The sequence below is a fragment of the Synchiropus splendidus genome, chromosome 19, assembly GCF_027744825.2.
Source record: "Synchiropus splendidus isolate RoL2022-P1 chromosome 19, RoL_Sspl_1.0, whole genome shotgun sequence".
NCBI classification, from domain to species: domain Eukaryota; kingdom Metazoa; phylum Chordata; class Actinopteri; order Syngnathiformes; family Callionymidae; genus Synchiropus; species Synchiropus splendidus.
In genome coordinates this window covers 9,131,566-9,151,073 of record NC_071352.1, presented here as the reverse complement: position 1 = coordinate 9,151,073, position 19,508 = coordinate 9,131,566, and the positions used below count along the sequence as shown (strand labels likewise).

Sequence of the window (19,508 nt, the reverse complement as noted above, 5' to 3'; positions counted from 1 at the left end):
ACCCTAACCTTAAGTAAAATATATTCAAAAACATATTAAGAATTGTACAAAGCAGTTTCTCTTGAGTCCAAGACTAGTGGCAAAACCGACAGCACCTCTACACAGAAATATGAGGCTGTGACCCCAAAAGGCCACAGGGCAGACTCACAGTGACCAAGCATGGATGAGCTGCAATGAAATTGGACTTCAAAAATTGAAGTTATTCAATGTCATTCGGAAGTATGACAGGGCATGAGCCTTGGGAAAAATGCAGGTGTGCCCATATATTCACAATTAAAAACGCAGGAAATGTTTCAGGCTAAGCTCGTCCGCTGAAAACCTATGTGCGGAGAAGGTGCATTAAACAGATCCATGACAGGAATGTTAATCTACTCGGTTAAGTCAGTGTTCAGCCATTCACCTCCTTCTCAAGCTAACGTTAAACCCTTTCACAGTAAACCGACGCTGGTCACAAGCAAACATGACATCACTCCTCACCTGACGCTCGGAGGACGCGTTCAAACTCAACCTGCAACCATTAAACTCTCAGTTGAAGCGTGCCGAGTTTAACGCGAATGCGACCGAAAAGCATCTGGCAAGTGTTTGTTTTAATTTCATATTGCTAACGTGACCGTAACAACACACGCCCAAGATGTGGTTTCTGATTTAATAAATGAGAGACATCACTTTTCTCAGGGGTAAGTGAATGCATCTTTAGCTTCGTGCTACTTACTAGCATTAATAGCTTTCGCTAAAGATAGTTACTTGACTATACTTTACCGGCTTTAGTTGTCGCTAAGTGGAGAAGGATGAGCGCTAATAGTGGTAGTCTCCTCCGTCCCCTGGTCCTTATTAAATGGTCCATGGTTTCTCAGCGGAGACCCCCTTCTGCCTCCGCCGACGATACTCTACTGAAGTTGCGGGAGTTACGCAGCCATGCGGGTGGAGAAGCAGCAAACTCACTTCCACTTGCTTTATAGTTGGAGAAGTTTTGCTTGTGGTGGCTCCTTTCAATTCCTCCTCTCATTCAATTCTCCCTCTCCCCATCACTCCCACCCTCTGCTCTCCTCCTCCGCCTCCGCCTCTCCCCTCCCACGGGACGGTGTGTTGGTGTCCGCGGCCATAAGGCTCCGTCCTAAATCACCTTTACAGCTACTGATAATTTGTTAGCTCTCACTTCTGAGCGATGCTCGTCACCCCGAGGAGCTTTGTGTGGTCACAAGATGAAACATTTACGGAGTGAAAACGCTGCAGGTTGATGTTCTTTCAGAAACTATTTAATACCAAGAGGTCAAAAGATGTAACCTTAAAAGGGGTGAAACAGTTTGATGCTGGAGGCTAAACACAAGGAGCTTTGAACTTATCACACAAACACATGTAGGAGGGTAAAGGTTGTCTACATAAATGTTGTGTTTTACAAGTCGATGCCAAGACGAGTAATAACTTACGGCTATGATCCCTCTGTAAAAACACATTACCTATTACCTAGAAAAAAGTTTTGTTTATTAACACTCCATCAGCAATTGCAATAATTCACTCTTGACATAATTTGTTGCGGCGTATAAAATATATTTGACCTCTTATATTAAATGATAGGGATAACAATGAAATAAACAGCTGGTCTTACTGATATTTTTCCTCAGATACACAAGGTTCATAATAAAGCAGATGATTATACCAAACAAAAATGGGAAGCATATGAATGTGTATGTTTTAAATCGGTGCAGCAGATAGCAGGGGCAGCATCCAGAACACAGTAATCCAGGCTTCTCTTTAATGCGCCCTGGGATGAACTGGCACGAGCACTTCCCTCTTGACTGATCTACACTATCTATAAGGGTGTTGTCTGCTTGGAAGGAAAACTGTGTTTGGCCTCTTATTATCAGTGACCTTTTGATGGTGAGAGTAGTTCCATCACTCGTGAACGAAGCCCCAATATAGGTGAACTCCTTCACCTGGGAAATGATCTCCTCTGCAACATTACCGTTTTTTCCACTGAGTACCGCAGTGTCAGATTTAGATCTGAATTTCATCCCTACCGCTTCACTTGAGGTGACAACTTTGGCCTCGGTCTGGGGCCACCAAACCCTCTCCACTGTGGCTGGGGTGAGATATTCTATTCAAAAGAATTGTCAACAGAACCAGTGACATTCAGCTCTGGCAGACTCCAACTCTCCCTGGAAGTGAATCATAATTATAACTGGCTAACTTTGCACCCAACTCAGACACTTGTCACACCAAGCCCAAGTTAACCTTTGCCTCAGTCTCCCGGAGCACCACCTACAGGACACCATAAAGAACACGCCCTATACATGCAGCTTGAAACCATTCATTTTAGATCCTCCCTGTGTTGTAAATTATTTTCCCTGCCCTGCAGAAGTGTCAACAAGAGATCCTGCTTTTAACTTTCTGAAATATTTGCTTGTGTTTCCAAATCAGCACTTACGCCTGAGGGTGCGAGAGGTGTGGCTGCATCGTGATCATTTATTAAAAAAGTGACACCAAATGACACAGTGATTTCTCATCGAGATGTGTGCAGTGATGGTGCAGAAACATAAATATTTAGGGTGAGAAATTTTGAGAAAGTGTTGCCACACAACAGTCCGTGAAATGTTTGTCCTTGTCAATCATAAGATTCCAAACAAAACCTGCCATCTTGTCCATGCTGGTTCCTGTCTTGTCTCTCTTTTCTTTCTGCTGTCGCTCATGTGCTGCTGTGCTACATATCTGCTGTAGATCTGACTAATAAGACATGCTGCTACTTTTATCTGCTTAAGGTCTGTTTAATCCTCCTGAAACCTCTTCCAAGTGAGTGCCTCTGACTGCACACTCAAACATGAGGTTATTAACATGGAGTTGAGACTGAAGATTTGTCCGGCGTCCTCTGTATATGTGTTACTTTAAGTGGCTCCAACTTACCACAGTTGCACCCAAGGAAAACCAAGGTATAGCCTGAGTTATGTTTAGTAATGTGAAATCCCGTTAAAAAAAAACAATGAATAAAATATAAGGCTTTGTCTGTTGCTTTAGGGATGTGGCTCTAAAAACCAACACTTTGTGACTGCTTCCCTGCAGGATTGAATAATGTCTCGAGATTACCATTTCAAGAGTCCTGGACAGTTCAGAGAGCTGAACTGTTCTTGACCAAATTACCTCCTCCATCTTTAAATTCTGACACCATCTTCTGTGCTGCAGGCTCAAACTGGACCATTCTGAGGTTGAAGGCAGATCCACCCACCAAAGAGCTGGAATCACCTGGGGTCAGAGGTCACAGACGCAAGCGGCCGGCTTCAAGTATGTCGTGGGCTGGAACACCTGGTTGGAAGCATTTAGCCAAAAGCCCACTCCATTATTGTTCCGCCTCTCGCTCGAGTTTAACGTTTGGGTCAACCCACCTTGTAAAACTTTCTAATGCAGGAAAAGGCAGTAGGAAATGCTTCATGATTTAAAACATGACGGCGATTGAAAAACTCGGTCACAAAGTTTTCTATGACACAAAAATGATTGAAACCCTTTGTCTAGTATAGCAGATATAAAAGCTTCCTTCAACTGTTGCTGTGCATTCAGGGACTGGAGAAATGAGGTGTGGTATGAACCATGCCAGACTATAAAGGATGTAGGAAATGGAAAACATTTTTATAAGCTACAAATTACTTTTTACTTAACAGGGAAAAGGGTGAAAATATAATTACATAGTAATTACCTCCACCAAGGAGGCCATGGGGTCATCTTCATTTATTTAGCTGTCTTTTAGTGTCTGCTGTTGAAAAAGGGATTAGAACAGATGCTTAAGATTTGGTTATGTTTTGGATCACTTGCGGTTTTCAAAGCACCTATCACCTGTTCGTATGGGCTAATAACCTTCGACAGTGCCTCCTTCCTGCACATTACAGTCAATGGTTGAAGGTGATGACTTTATTTAAGCATCACAAACATTTAGCAGCAGATTGCAACTAATATTCTACTTTGTTGAAGTAGCTTTAAATGAGTTCACTGAATTGCTTAAGTGAGTTCTGGAACACTACCGCCACCTGTTGTCTGAATCATTTTATTAGTCATAGATACATGTTTTAAAAGCTAAACTAGGTATTTAATTATTTTGATAAAATAAATGAAGGGCAATAATATTGGGTGAAATAATAATCATACGAGTGGATGAGAATGATGTGACGGAGGTCTGCGCTCTCTGAGTTTGCTTTTAGAAATACTGACACAATGTATGCCAAATAAGATGTGCTTTTTGTTATGCTTTTCTACAGTGTCAAACCTTTTATAGTCCTGCTGTCTTTCACAATGACTCAGACAGTTTTATCTAACTTTTCTTTTAGTAGTCCTAAGAGCAAACATGTCAGCATGAAGTAAAAGATTATTTTACTTTTATTCCAATGATATTCCTGTGACCTCAAATAGGAATTGATGGGCAGGTTTCTGGCTCTATTTTGGCCGACGTTTGCTGACATTGGCGAGCACAAATAATTGATGGTGACATTCACAGCATAGAAGTGTCCAAATTGTCCACTCTAAATCAAATGTTGTAGGTAACCCGAGGAGGTTGAATCCAATCCTGGCAAAAGTCTGACGAATTCCTCAGATCTGCTGCTAAGTCGAGACACGCTCAGTGATGAGATTTGTCAAATTGGAACATTATCATGCATACAATTTAGCCCCTTTAAAACTATAAGAAAGGACGACAAAGTCTGACTTAGAATGTTGGAAAAGATCCAGAAAGGTGAATTCAACTGTGGCGCGAATGCAAGGGTTTAAATGGAAAGTGCAGGATTTGGCTGGACACTGAAAATGTTTGACAGGAGCACACAGATAGATGGACAGATTTAGGCTGATCTAGTAAGTAAACAAAGGACCCCATGACCTCCCCTCACAGTGGCAGCTTAGCCAGTCAGTCCGAGTCAGGGCTGCATTCCAGGCAGCTTTTAGCAGATAGTTACCAAGAGGCCAGAGGATAGTCTGAGCTTGGGGTGAGAAATACTTCCAGACCATGTGTTGTGTACTTTTGTCCAACTACTAGACTGCTGGACAACTCATAGATAATTAATCTTCTCAGGCCAGCGAAAGGCTGTGAGACAGTTTGAAACTGACCGTGATGCCCAGGAGTGAAGCCCAGTCTGCTGGGAAAAAGCAAGTTGACTTTCATGACATACTGGAGTTGATATTAATTGAGAAATAGGAATGCACTGTACATACAGCAGTGTAGGAATGTGAAGAGTGTCATGACCTCTCACAAGCCTGCTGGCAGTTTCAGATGCAGTATTTAAAAATAGTCTTATTACAGTTCATTTTCCCACTCAAGATTCAAAGGTCTTTATTTATCACTTTATTCCCGCTGGCTTTGGCTAATGTATACAGCTTGCAGTAAATGTTTAGTAAGACAATTGAAGAATAAAAAGCTGTATTTTCATTCCCCAAAATCTTTTTTAAAATTATAAAAGCATTGGGTGAGATTAATTCAATTCAACCACTATAGAGCTGCCATTTGTGTTGGATTCCAACGGATCCATCGCCAAAACCCTTATTACTATTTTGTAGTAGTGGTAATTAACAGTAAGTACTTGGTTTATTGAAGGTTAATATGTTTTCTATTGTCTTAAGTGTTACACAGCTTTAATATTTTTCTGAAAACATTTCTTCTTTTCATATTTGCAGATGACGCCATGTTTCTTTTTGAGAAACAGATTGCGTTGATGCTCATACATGAGTATTGTTTTCAATGCAAAGACTCAAAAGCTGTTTTGTGAAAATTTAAAGTATACATTGCTACCAGAGAAGATTTACCACATCTCTTTGTTTTTATCGAGGCAAAACTCAAACCCAATTTTCAGCCCATAAAAGTGTGTCAAATTTTCATATAAGCAAACAAGAAAATGATTGCAGTGTCTTTAAATGCAGTCACGGGTTTTGCTTAGCGCTGTGTTGGGCACAAAATGTGTTTAAGTTTATTCTCAATGTGTAAAAATAGAGGTGGTCATTTGTGGGTCGCACAGCTATCTGTCTTCCCGATCATGTTTTTCTTTCACTTTCCTTCCTGGAGTGGAAAGCAGCAGTGCTGAGCTGCACTCTAAAAGCATCTCTCCCTCCCTCTACAGGTCATTCTGTGTCTCCTAAAACAATGATGAACTCGCTCTTTTTAATCACAGCTGGAGACAATGGTGATCTGTCACTGGCTTATTTTAGGGCCCCTCTGAAGTGTAGTGGAACCTTATTACTCCCGTGAGAGGAGTGCTCAGCATTAGAGAATCTGAAATGACCTGTCAAGGGAGTTCTCACTCTGTGATGAAGAACATGTCAGGACAGGACAACAAGCACTTGTCAGAGGAAGCATGCGGGCATGTTTTTTCTTTTCTTTTTTTCAGTCAGAAAGACTGCTGGAAATGATTTATGAAAGGCTAAGGGGTGAATTGTTTTCATTACATGGTTATAAAATATTATTATGTAAGTTATTCTGGATTCACAGATGAGTTGTTAAAGGGTATATGATCTGGTGATGCATCTTCAATCTACAAAGTTTAACTTACAGTTTAGTTACCCTTTTCACCCTCATTTATTGCCAATAGCACTTAGTAGTTTGTCTTCAAAATGTTGTTTTTATACAGATGATTTTGGTTTCACCGAGTCTCATAATGTAAAATATATATATATTTTTTTTTTTTAATTAATTTGAATCACAGTGACAACATTTTCACATTGCAGCAACACATTTGAGGCCAATACTGCAAGTCATTTTTCACTATGAGATCAGAAATCGTGTAATACCATGTTGCTCTGTGTTGTTGGAGATAAATTATGAAAACATCAGACGACAAATTCCAAAAATAAGTCTGCACTTACACAAATCAGTGTTACAGTTTAATCACTATGAGCATAGGTTATGCTTTGCCGAATCTAAAGTGTCTAAATATGTGTCCATATTTGCAGATGACAGGCACATTTTTGTTTTAGGGCAGGTTCTTAAGCATGTGAGGCCGCAGGTTTTTGGCCCACAAGTGCTTCAGTCAAGGACCACATTGACTGCTAACCAGTCTGTGTCGGTGGGAGAAAGATATTGTTAACAGAAAAATGGTTTACAATCTTCAATTGAGGATTTAAGAGAGATGGATTAGTCCACACGTGAGTTACTAAAGACTGTTGCCAAGCCAGCAGTGTGGAAATCTCACACTGGGTCAATAATGAGAAGTGGCACTATGGTGATAATTGTAATCATTAGAGATGAATGGCGACTCATCTGACTAGCATGCAAGAACCAAATTGAGCATCTCAAACAAGTAGTCCAAATAAACTGGATTGAACTCTCCTGTTTTATTGTTGATCTCAAATGCTGTTTAGCCGTCAGTATAGCTCAGTAAACAGCTTTTTTTTACTTGTTCCAATAATATATATGGCACTGACGCCATTTTCGTCAATATTTCAGCAGTCATAGAGCAATATGGAAAAGCATTTATTTGTATTTGTTTGCAACATCATTGCCCTGTGGCTTACCTTTATTATCTGAGGCTTTAATTTAAATACAGTCTATGACAATGAGCTCATTGAGACACTATGTGAACCCAATTGCAGTGCAAACACTGTAGCTCTTGAAAAGGAAACACTGCAGCTCAAGCCAAAGAGTGATTCAAAAGATTTGCTTGTTCAGATGGTAATACAGATCACCTGTGAAACTGGATATTCTCTTCCATTTCTCAAGATCATTTTTTGCTGAAAATTTGACAGAAACGGTTCTTTGTTTTTTGAGTTATTTTGCCACTGACTGCTATCACACAACTGCCTCGGTGGAGGTCATGATATCAGCTGTTCTTATGGGCTAGGTGGCACCTTACCTGGAGGCAGAGAGGGAGCCTCCTGGCCCATATGATTGGCTGGTATTTACCACTGAAATTGGACCAATAACATAATAATATAATAATGTATTTTTCTTTCAAGGTTTGTTTAGAGTGTATAATACAGAGCGTGACTGTGACATCCCCTTCCTTGAATTCTTCTTCTTCCATGCTTACATATTTTGTTCCACTACATTCCTATAGTTTCAATCAATAATACAGTATATAATGTATATTACAGTTGAATTTTACACTCCACAAAAAGGCTTGAATATGACTGATGGGTAGTGAGTTGCAGCCGAAGTGAACAAACAACTCACTTCTCTTTGCTTAGGAATACCTCCTCAGGATCTTCACCACTCACAAGAGTCCCACTGTGGGGTTTCTCTAAACGCAGCCTGCAGCTGGAACAACAGATAAAACTCTCTTCTTCTTTCATCACTTCCTTGCAATTAGCTGCTTCTGAATGTATCAACGCTTCCCCAGATTGGGTCCTTTTTTTTCCCTCCTGCTCTCTGAGTCACTTCTTCTTCTTGTATATCCCTCCCACCGACCCCCAGCTACTCTTTTCCTTCATTTGTTCTCTTCTCATGAAGTTTGCATTCCACACCTCCTCTGCTGTTTGCACACAAAAGGGCAGAAAGCGTCAATGATGACCTGCTGCAAACATTCCAGCCCTCCAAACTCTTTCTCAGCAATTTATCCCGCTAGTAGAAAATGTAGAATTGCCCTCACAGGAAAGAGACGCTCCTCAAACAAATATTGAAATGCGTTTAATGTCATGGAAAACTACACTTGGGCTCATTCTATAATGAGGCTTTGTAGTTCTAGATTTTTATAATTTATATCATTCATATATATATATATATATATATATATATATTATTCAATCAATAAATACCTTGAGCATACAAATGTCAATATATGGAAAAAGAAAATAATAAATAAATGATATAGTACAATAGTTTTGTATAATGGTGGGAAGAGGACCCTTCGTATTTAAAACGTATATTTTTACCTCAAGATATTATTAACAAAGTGGTGATATTGTAAAATAATGTATATTTAAATATACATAAAGTGATTATTACACTTTACACAACAACAGTAATAAAATACAAGTAAAATAACTACACAAATTTGGAGGGTAACTAAAAGGGAAAATGGGTGAAAAACGTTTAATATTTTATATTTATAATTTAATAAAGCTAAATATGGATTGTAATATCAACATTAACATTTTCTAAATGTGTTAAAATTTACTGTTTTTTATTATATGTTACTGTTACGGTTTATTATTGTTTATATTATATTTATAATATAAAAAAGTATAACAACAAAGGAAGGTCAGAAAAATATAATGTGAAGAACAAATCTCAATTTCTCAAAGGTTTGTTTCACTCAGAAGGTCTGACAAGAAAGTGCACTAATGTGATGAAGCGAGTGACTGTGAAGTCCCGAAAACACTGTCTTATATAACCTTAAAGCCAGAGCACAGGAAATTGACAATAAAGCCATAAAGAGAGAGGAAGGGGTGTGAATTTCTTCTCAGTGCACTGTCTTTGACCTAAACATTGCAGAAGGAATCCTCAAATTATTTGGGCTTCAGGCGCAGCTGTATTGTGAGCACTGCTGTCAGAAACTCTGGATGATATTCTGACCTGAACTGTTAAAAACAAAGTAGATTAAATGGGTGAGTGAAGACTTGCCAGAGAAACACTCCGCAGGGACAAAGGTCAGGGGGAAGACAGGGAGAAAGTCCACACAGACAAGCATGTACCGACTTGCTGCTCGACAGATCTTCTCGAACTCCTTTGGTCTCTTTCACGCTTAAATGTTTTGGAATTCTACAGAAACTGTTTCGACTGCCAGTCACCTTATCTCCATCAACACCTGCGCAGGATCAATTCAGAGGCAGAGTTTTGTCGCGCCACACATGCTAAAAGTCAAAGGTTTCATCTTTTATGTTCAGTTTTATGAAATTGTTTTTCTTTCAAATAGTCCCCTGTTATCTTGTTTAAATGTTAATATTTCACTTTCTGTCCAAATATATTTTAAACTTTGAAGAACATGACACCAGATTGCAGATTGCACTGCCCTCGGGGCTAATGCGGACCTTTGACAATTTGTATTAAGCCCCCATAAACATAAAAATAATGTGATTTTCACAGCAGTAGTTGGAGAGGAAGGACGTGTGGTAGCAGTGTGTATTGTGTGTGTTACCACTGAAAGGACTAGTGACTGAATTTGGTGCCGAAAGTGGCCGTAGAACATCGTATGAGTTGTTACTGCTACAATACAAAAGGATGTAGATTTTAAATCGTGTCCCACCACTTGTTTATATATCATCATGGCACAGACATTTAGTCTGTGACTGACTTTGTCGTTATTCAAGTACTTGGTTGTACTTTTTTACTGTCATCAGGATTGCCTTTAAGCACACTGTGGAGTTTTATTTCAACCTGTTTTGACAGTTTGTGCAGGTCTCCAATGCAGTGTATTAACTTCAGGTTGTTTGTTCCTCATGTTTAGCTGGATGTTTGGACAGAAAACGTTCCAGCAAATCTGCTGCGAGCTACTGACATCACGATCCCAACTAGTCCCTTCCAAAGTGCCTCTAAACTTTGGCTCGTGTCTCGGTTGAGGAATATTACAAATACAGCCATCAGCTTTGCGAGACAGCAAGAGGAAATGAGACTTGAACCCAATAAAAGCTGACTGTCTGCTCTCAGTCGACAGGTCGGAGGACAGTTAATCAAAAGTTGAGATGTGAAAGTTTGGATTTCACCATCTTTTCTTATAAAAAAGGAAAAAAAAAATTGAAATCAGCCTGGTGGTTTCCAGGCGCAGCGGGGCGGTTCAGTTCCCCTTCATTGATCAGGTCTCTTCGGAGTGCCTTGGTGATGATATCCAACAAATCAACCGGAGAGTGCAGACAGCCATTATGATCTGTGTGTGCCCTCTGCTTTCATCCATTAGTGACCATGGCGCTTCACACTGTGTTAACATGTTGAAATGCGCAGGGGTTAAAGGGGCAAGCCAGGGGTGGGGAATACAACAAGAGGCAGAGGATACATCATTATCTGATTCTCTGAGCAACCACCGAGGCAGAATGTGTCATTACAAATGTATTACCGCACTCTTCCAGTGGCGTGGGGGGTGAGGGGGGCATGAATAATACAGCACTGGGAACAAGCCGAGAGGCGTATTATTAACAATAAACCAATTTATGACAATTCAAACCGAAAAAATGACTGCATTTTGATACGATTTTGTTCACCTGTCAGTCCATTGTAGAGTTCAACAAATATTTCTTTGGCTCGGCCACTTTAATTGACGCCTCTGCAATGCATGGACAAGCTTGATTTCATGTATCTAATAATAGTTTTGTACATTCGCAGCTGTAAACTCAGCACATGCATTTCATTTGCTCTGTCAAAACCAGCAGCAGGAAAGGCAACTTTATAGTCAGAAACATCACATCAACATCATATAATATTTGACCCTTAATAAAATGTAGAATAAATAAATCTTAAGAAATCTGTTTTAAAAATGCTGAAGCCTAAAATAAACAATGCCAACATGTTGGGACCGGAACAACATATTTTAGAAAATGATAAAAGGAGTAGCATCTTTTATATTGTTACGGAAATAATAATAATATGGTGGCGGCCAGTTACTGTGCAGAGGGGCCGAAAGGGGACCTTATGTTAGAAGCCACTTTTGAATTGTTTTCCGTTTAGTTGAGTAATTACATGTATTCATTTTGAGTGCAAAAATGTATTATTGATGTAAAAATAACAATAAAATATGGGTAGATGATCAAAAAACTGCATAAATATAATGATATATAACACTACAAGCAGTGACCTCCTGTTACATATTCCACTCTGAAGCGTGTGACCTTTCACCTGAAAGATGAAGCAAGTCTGTTTTGAGATTTTATCAGACGCCCTTTGCTCCCGTTTTTTTTAGCTCTGAATCAGAGTCCACAGTTCAGCGGTGCATGGGGACTTCAAACCTGTTGTCATGAAGCGACATTTGTCTTTGTCTTGTTCTTCCGCTAACCCTGCTACATCAGCGTTCTGATCTCTGCTACTTTTCGTTACTATTATATATTACATTTGAATTATTACTATTTGTAGTATTTTTCATGCATCAGTTTTACACTTCTTTTTTATATGACTTTCAGTTAAGTAGCAGTAGCAGAGCAACTCGTACAACTTCAGCTTCTTACCGCCAGATGTCGGTAGACTACAGTTTATTTAGTTACACAAACCATGACCTTTAAAAAGAACTGGGGCAAACAGTTGACAAAATAAAACTCGGAACCAAAGGAGCTGGATTCGGAATCTAATTTGCATATACACATTTTTTTTATTTGTGAATGGCGTGACAAATATAAATGCACAACAAGATAGAAGGACGTGTTTTGATAGTGGCCGTAGTGGAGTATTTTGGGTCGATTGATCTGCGTTCGTCTTTAAATAGACCGGATACGGAGTGATGTTTACAATGTGTCGGTGCAGCGTGAGTATTGCGTCATGGTCATTTTGTCGTCAGGGTCACCAGCCAAGAAATCAAATAAGCTCTGCCCCCTCTCAATCGCGCACGATTGCGCATGCACGGCCGCACACATTTTTTAAAAGGAATTAAGTTTAAAGGCAGGCAGCACGGGGCAAGTTCAAAACCTCTACTGCGGGCTGTGCGGTCCGCTTTTTAAAAAGTACATTTCAGGAGCATGTGACTGAGTCAGAGGCTCACATGGCTGCAGTGGCTGTATGATCCGCTTTAGTTTTTTAAAGTCCTATAATCGTCTGCTCCCCTCAGCAGTGACCATCCGGAGCAGAGGACCGCTGACAAACACAGCGTCTACCCGGGCAGATCATGGCGAACAGCGGGCAGAAAGTTGTGCTGATCACCGGCTGCTCCTCCGGCATCGGGCTGCGAATCGCCGTCACACTGGCCAAAGATGAAAAGAAGCGTTACCATGGTAAATGCGCTTTCTTTCTGCATTGTTTCTTTGATCGGACCTGTTTGGAGTGAGCGTGATCGAGCCGTTCGCTGGAAAACCGTTCCGCGATTCCCATTTCCTGCACTCCTTTACGCACAAAGTTAGGTTGAGTTTCGTGCGTAACGGTTGGTTTTGCGACCAAGCTAAGCTCAGCGGTATGTTTCCATGTTTTTTTTTTTGGTCAGGACTGCGCTCCAGCCGATCCAAACGACCACAAGAAAGCGTACTTTTTCTGAAGCCAGGCTCTAGAAATATGCCTCTTACGGAGAGAATCATAAAAAAAGACTTGTCAATTCTCTTTCAAGTGACATCTCCGGCACAAAGCCTCTTTTATAGCTGTGAATTGTATGTAGACCGCCTGTCCCGGGTTAGTACCGTGTCTAATGTGCCTAAAGCTTCGTCTCAGGGACGAGAGAAGAAGGGGGGACAAAGTTTAAGACCCCTACAAGGAGAGTTCACTAGAAAGCAAGGAGCTTATTTGAAGTCTTCATTGATGCACACTTGTTCAGTGGGATCTCATCATTCGAAATAATAAATGTTCAAATCCAGTGGCAGGAAAGCGCCCAAATAATCTGATCCTAATAAGCCTATTTTTGGGGTCCAGTTACACTTGTTTTCCATTGTGTGACCCTCACACCTCTGAGCTTTGATGCTAATCTGTTTTGTTCCAAAAAAAAAAAAAATGCATTTCAGATTAAAGCTTGCACACTGCAAGACAAAATCAGATTAGCTGCAACCTAGAAAGACTCCAGTGTCTGGGAGGCTGTGAGGTTCATACCAGGATGTTTAAGCTGCCCAAGTGTAATTCCTGCAGGAGCCGGAGGAACAGTGGCTCTATTGTTCACTTTCTCCACCAATTTATAAATCTCTTTGTTGCGTCACTTGCTTGCTCCTCTCGAGTCCTACAATACGATTTAATTAGATTTCATTTAAAACCATTTGTGTGTTCTTCATGCCCTGCTAGGAAAACGAAGCAGAATACACTCCTTTATTCATCTTTACAAGAGCAAAGTGAATGCTATTGATTCTTGTTCATAAGGACCAGTGGGCCACGTGTCAAATGCGAGGCTAGTGGGCCTCAAATAGTCCATTTTTAGTGGGCCTAATATCAATTTAAATTTACAATACAGCATAAACTAGATCCAATCGCGTCAAAATAAAGATCGCAAATGTTGTTTTTCATCCACCCCACCCGACATTTTGTATTGAAGAAATAAGGATAGTTTTTGAGGGGAGAGCTGATGTTTATGGCTCAACCTGTTAAAGAATGGCAGTATTTTCAGGTCACAACTTGCATTGTATTTAAGATGGATGCACAAACCATCTCCACATCCTTTTCCAAACTTTGTTCCTAAGTATCCTCTATAACTCCAAAGACCAAGGGCTGATACTATCCGACCATATTGAAACATATTATTGAACAAAATCAATAGTGATAAGAGCCTCTCAGAGAGCATTAAAATCCCATCCTCATCGCCAGGATTAGATCAGCCACTGTTATAGCCACTGTCCATAAACAACACATAAAATGTATTTCTACTGAGACAATTTGGACTCAAAACACACACTATAATCAATTATGTTACAATATTGAACAAGTATTGCAGCAAAGTTTGATTAAATGACAGCAGTGTGGTAGCATGAGTGGTTGGTATAACTACCTCACAATATTGCACCACAGCTGACTATAATACAGTCAAATATGAGTATGACAGTGTAGGAACATGATAATTGCATGGTCATAAGATGTTCATAAGGTATATCTGAAGGTAATCCATCAAATGTGGGGTGACATGACTGACTTTAAGATGGTTCAGCATTATCAGCGGAGCAGAATAACAGGCAGCTCTGGAAGAATGTGAGTGCGAGGGCCGTTTTCCTGGGCTGACTGACGCACTCTCTTCTCTAAACTTGATAACGTCAGTCAGCCCTTCAGGCAGAACACACAGTGAGGATAACAGCCACGGCAGCCGACTGATAACTGCAGCCGGTGATGGATCTCTGGCCCGTATGTGGGTTAATGCGGCCCAGCGCGAGAGGTCAACTCATCAATTCAGTGCCGTCGAAGTGGCAGACAGGGCGCGTTTAAGAACTTTGATCAGCTGTGGCAAGCACAGCTACAGAACGACTTTCACAGCTGAACTCATTTCCCTCTGTTTGTCTTTGCATGAACTGGTTTTGAACTAATGCATGCTTTTTTTTTACATAAGTGCAGGAAGGTTTTTACTGCACCCGACTGAGTTTGACCCTCTTAATCCAGCAGCCACTGCAGCAAATCATTCTGACAATATTTAACTTCTGTCACACAAGAACTTGACCCAGAAAGGATGAGAGTCTAGAGTCAATAACTAATGGCGCATGCTTGCTGCACTTTTCTTGATGGTAGTATTTTATCAAATATTTTTCACAATGTGATGGGTCTCTGTGGTGTATCAGTGTTTTATTTTGGATTTTGTACGTCACCTAAATGGATGGGACACGAGGCACGATGGTGAAACTCATCAGAAAGTTAAAGGAGTATGGGGGTGGTTTTTATCTAAATATATTTTATTTACTTTTCAAAATGCCCCTTGACACATGTCAACTTGGGACAAAGGAACCAGGATAACCATAGGTCATAAGACTGTGTGATCTGGAAATAAAAACGTTGAACCTTAACAAATACAGTGGTACCTCGGTTCTCGACCACAGTCCGTTCCAGACGGCCGGCCGAGAAGCGAAGTGTTGGAAATCTGAATCGATTTTTCCCATTACAATGAATGGAAAAAGAAATAGTGTGTTCCAAGCCTTGAAATAGTCTTTTGTAGGAGTGAATGTAGAGTGTCTGCTGCAGGTGCGCTGTTCCTCTATGTGTGTAGCCGCTGCATGTGGGAGGGGTTGCCGAGTGAGTGACGTCTCTCCAGAAGTGAAGAGGTGCCCGGTGCGTGTCCAGCTCTGAATGTGCGCTTCTGTGCAGTTTGGCTGTGACAAAGTCATAAACCAAGTCACGCTCTGTCCCAGACTCGCCTCATCCCTGTCCCAGCTCCAGCCCACAACAGGACATCAAACCCTGGAGTGTCGAGAGCGAGCACCTCCCCTGTGACACTCTACCACGGTCCAGTGCGGAGACAGGAAAGGTTTTACACCTCAATATGAAGAAAAAACAGTCAGTAAATGTAGCTAACGGGACATGTCTGCATACAGAGGCTGCGTTATACACAATAACAAAGTGCGTCGTGTGTCAGCTGATCGGTCCGTGCACGTTATGGTTTTTCCGGCTTTTTTCAGGGGCGTTCGAATTTTTTGTTTGAACTCCGATTTGTTCGAAGTCCGGGACGTTCGAAAACCTTGGTACCACTGTAGAATTAGATGTTATGATATGATGTGGCTGAGGCCAACTCTAACACGTCTTTCCTGATAGTGATCGCGACGATGCGAGACCTGAAGAAGAAGGACAAGCTGGTGGAAGCTGCCGGAGACTCCTTCGGGAAGAACTTGACTTTGCTGCAGCTGGACGTGTGCAGCGATGAATCGGTCAAGCAGTGCATCAGTAACGTAAAGGATCGCCACATTGACATCCTGAGTGAGTGGCGTTTTGGATGTCAATCATCAGTGGCCAAAACAGCATCCGATCAGTTTCAGGAGGAGCGGAACAGATGGGGCTCAGTATCTCAGCACAGTGTTGTGACTGCAATCATAATGCAACATGATGAGTCAGTGTTGCGCAGAGGCTTTTCACAGCTCCAGCACACACAAAAAACACGTCTTGTTTTTCTGTGTATGTGTGAGGTGAGGGTTATGTAAACAACCCACAAGTGTTGGCTTGTATCATGGAGCTGTTTTCAGGAGTTAGCTGCTTGATAAAACAAAGAAAGGCAAATAAACGCCGGTCTGGTATCGCTGAAAAGAAGATCCGTCCTTTTACTTCAGGTTCAAATCCCCAGCAATTATCTAAAAGCCAGCGGTTGTTTGTCTGACTGGTTACGTCACACTGCGCTGGTGTGGTGCCACACTGACACCTTGTGGGAGGTTGAGGAACCTTTCAGTCAGTACGCGCCTCCTCTATAATGTAACAGATGATGATAATATCAAGCTTAGGTGCTTGTGAACAAAATGCGAGCTGCAACTTTTAAAATCTGAATTACTATTATTATATTATTTATCATACAACAGTCAATAACAATTCAGCAACCGGAAAAAAAAGACTTTCATGACTTATTTGTTACGTCATGGTGTAAAAATCTTAAACTTAAAAGTCAAACTTAAACTTGCTATGCAGAAGTATAGACTTCTCTTAAGCTAGACTTCAGTCAGTCAACTCAACTATGTACTTCACATATTTATATAGCAATAAATATGATCCATTGAAATATTGATATATTCATTCAGTGTCTGTTTTGTCATGATACAGTTCCATTTAGTTTGCATGTTGTGTGTCAGTCAACAACGCAGGTGTGGGTCTGCTGGGGCCGGTGGAGAGCATCAGCATCGAGGAGATGAAGCGGGTGTTTGAGACCAACTTTTTCGGGGTGGTGCGCATGATCAAGGAAGTGATGCCCGACATGAAGAAGAGGAGAGAGGGACACATCGTGGTCATGAGCAGCGTGATGGGACTTCAGGGTACCAGCTGATGATTTGTTAGCTTTGCTAGTCTTCAGAAGAAGAGGGTGCATGAACTTTTGTTTTTGCAGAATGACATTAAATGTATATCTGAATCAAATTTAAGGAGGGGGACAGTATTTGGGGGTTCAGATATGGCTCAGGGGGGAGTAAAATAGTCTGGATTAAGATTATTCTAATCTATTATAATGTCTATATATATATATATATATATATATATATATATATATATATATATATATATATATATGTAATTGTCGGTGACAAATAACCAGTTTTTAAAACATACTTCAGGGAATAATATGAAGTGGCATTTGAATTGTTTAGCTTTGGTGGAAAGTGTCTTTTAAATCTGTGCTGTTTGGTTGCAGGAGTTGTGTTCAATGACGTTTACACGGCATCAAAGTTCGCCATGGAAGGCTTCTGTGAGAGCATGGCTGTGCAGCTGTTGAAGTTCAACATCAGGTAGGTCCACTTTATTCATTTGAAAAATGATGACGGAAGAATTCAAGTCATTAGAAAGAAAATTTCAGATATTTCAAAAACATTTAAATGCTTAAAATTGTTGCTGTGAGCTTAAAATATGATTTCACATTTATATTTCCTTCAAATAATCTTTATTTATGAATGAAATATCACAGTTTAAAAATCACATTTTGAGCTAGAACAGAAAAACTATATTTGTAATATCATAAATACCCTGAAATAGTCATGAAAGACTGTAAAATGATCCATAAGAAATAAATAAACTGGACTGTATCGGACTCTCCTCAGGTTGTCCATGATCGAGCCAGGTCCGGTTCACACCGAGTTTGAGACGAAAATGATGGAGGATGTGGCCAAGATGGAGTATCCTGGTGTGGACGCAGACACGGTCCATTACTTTAAAGACGTCTACTTGCCGTCGTCTATAGACATCTTCGAGGCCATGGGGCAGACCCCGGACGACATAGCCAAAGTAAGACTGAAGGTTTTCTCAAGCGCAGTGAGCATCAAAATCACTGTTTTCTATCCTCCAGTGCACTAAGAAGGTGATCGAGTCGAGCAGCCCCCGCTTCAGGAACCTGACCAACAGCCTCTACACACCCATCGTGGCCTTGAAGTACGCGGATGAGACCGGCGGCCTGTCTGTCAACACCTTCTACAACCTGCTTTTTAATTTTGGCCCACTCATGCACATCACCATGAGCATTCTCAAGTGTCTGACTTGCAGCTGCCTGCGGAGACGAACCGTGTCCCCTAACTGAGGGAGATCCGGTTCCTCTCCTCGCGTCTAGATTAGAGCCAATAAGTCCAGGAGCGCTGATTCAGAGAAATGACAAAGGTACATCGCATGAGTATAAATCAACACACCAACTGGATCCGTGTACAGAGGTATGACTGAATGAGGGGATATCTTACTTGTGGCTGTTTTACAGTTTGAAAAGTGTTCTAAAAGGTTTTATAAGTCCCGTGGACAAGACTGCAAGGCACAAGCTCCGTTTCAGAGAAAGGTAACTAGATGGTATTAATTTGTGTCTTTAACAAAACTTCTATTGTGACCGTAATCTTATTTCACTGAGTGTTCTCAAGGTCAAAACTGCTGTTTAATTCTATTTGAAATCTTTTTTGTAAATGTTGTTTTGAAGGCTTTTATCGTGCATATTTAATCAGTCTATTTGATTTTGAAATAAAAAAAAAGGATCCTGATTGACCCTCGGCTTTGTGTTTCTTCAGTGTGACGTTTGGGAGCATGTTTCTGTAATACATGCTAGTCACCAAGAGGGGGTAGTATTTCACAGTTTTCGTTCATAATGGCTGGTCTGGACTGACCAAGATCGTTGGCAGGATTCCGTGTGTTAGGTCCAGATTTATCGACAGCTGCCGGATGAAAAAAGAGGCCTCTAAGATGAGGCTTTTGCACTTGTTATTACACTTGTAATAATCAGTAGTTTCATGATTCTCAGCTGTATTCTTGTTGTATAATGAGTCAGTCTCATATTTAAGTTTAATATACAATAGAGAATATGAAGCAACATAACATATGTGTAAGGTAATATAATTTCACGTGTCGCATCTTCATTTTTTAGAATGTTTTTAATGGAGAC

The 19,508-nt window shown here is 40.7% G+C and overlaps 2 protein-coding genes across 4 annotated transcripts in view; one reads left to right on the top strand and one right to left on the bottom strand.

The window, feature by feature from the left end:
• Positions 1-994, bottom strand: part of col5a3a (collagen, type V, alpha 3a) — a 46,388-nt gene extending 45,394 nt beyond the window's left edge. For both annotated transcript variants that reach the window (XM_053851297.1, XM_053851298.1), the window contains exon 1: positions 760-994. In XM_053851297.1, the coding sequence (XP_053707272.1) occupies positions 760-844 (85 nt within the window). In that variant the 5' untranslated portion in view covers positions 845-994. The remainder of the gene's footprint in view (positions 1-759) is intronic.
• Positions 511-19,110, top strand: rdh8a (retinol dehydrogenase 8a). Of its 2 annotated transcripts, XM_053851300.1 has the most exons (8): positions 511-677; positions 3,175-3,273; positions 12,639-12,801; positions 16,223-16,384; positions 17,242-17,421; positions 17,793-17,886; positions 18,196-18,379; positions 18,441-19,110. In XM_053851300.1, the coding sequence occupies exons 3-8, from the start codon at positions 12,696-12,698 to the stop codon at positions 18,666-18,668; spliced, it is 954 nt and encodes a 317-aa protein (XP_053707275.1). In that variant the 5' UTR covers positions 511-677; positions 3,175-3,273; positions 12,639-12,695; the 3' UTR covers positions 18,669-19,110. The 2 variants fall into 2 exon arrangements, with proteins under 2 accessions (XP_053707275.1, XP_053707274.1); XM_053851299.1 differs by lacking the exons at positions 511-677; positions 3,175-3,273 and having other exon boundaries at positions 12,436-12,801.
• Positions 19,111-19,508: the final 398 nt, after the last annotated feature.

Coding starts and splice junctions, on each gene's coding strand:
- rdh8a (XM_053851300.1), top strand. CDS start 12,696: ATGGCGAACAGCGGGCAGAAAGTTGTGCTGATCACCGGCTGCTCCTCC. Junction 16,385..17,241: donor TCGCCACATTGACATCCTGA/GTGAGTGGCGTT, acceptor GTTGTGTGTCAG/TCAACAACGCAGGTGTGGGT. Junction 17,422..17,792: donor CAGCGTGATGGGACTTCAGG/GTACCAGCTGAT, acceptor GTTTGGTTGCAG/GAGTTGTGTTCAATGACGTT.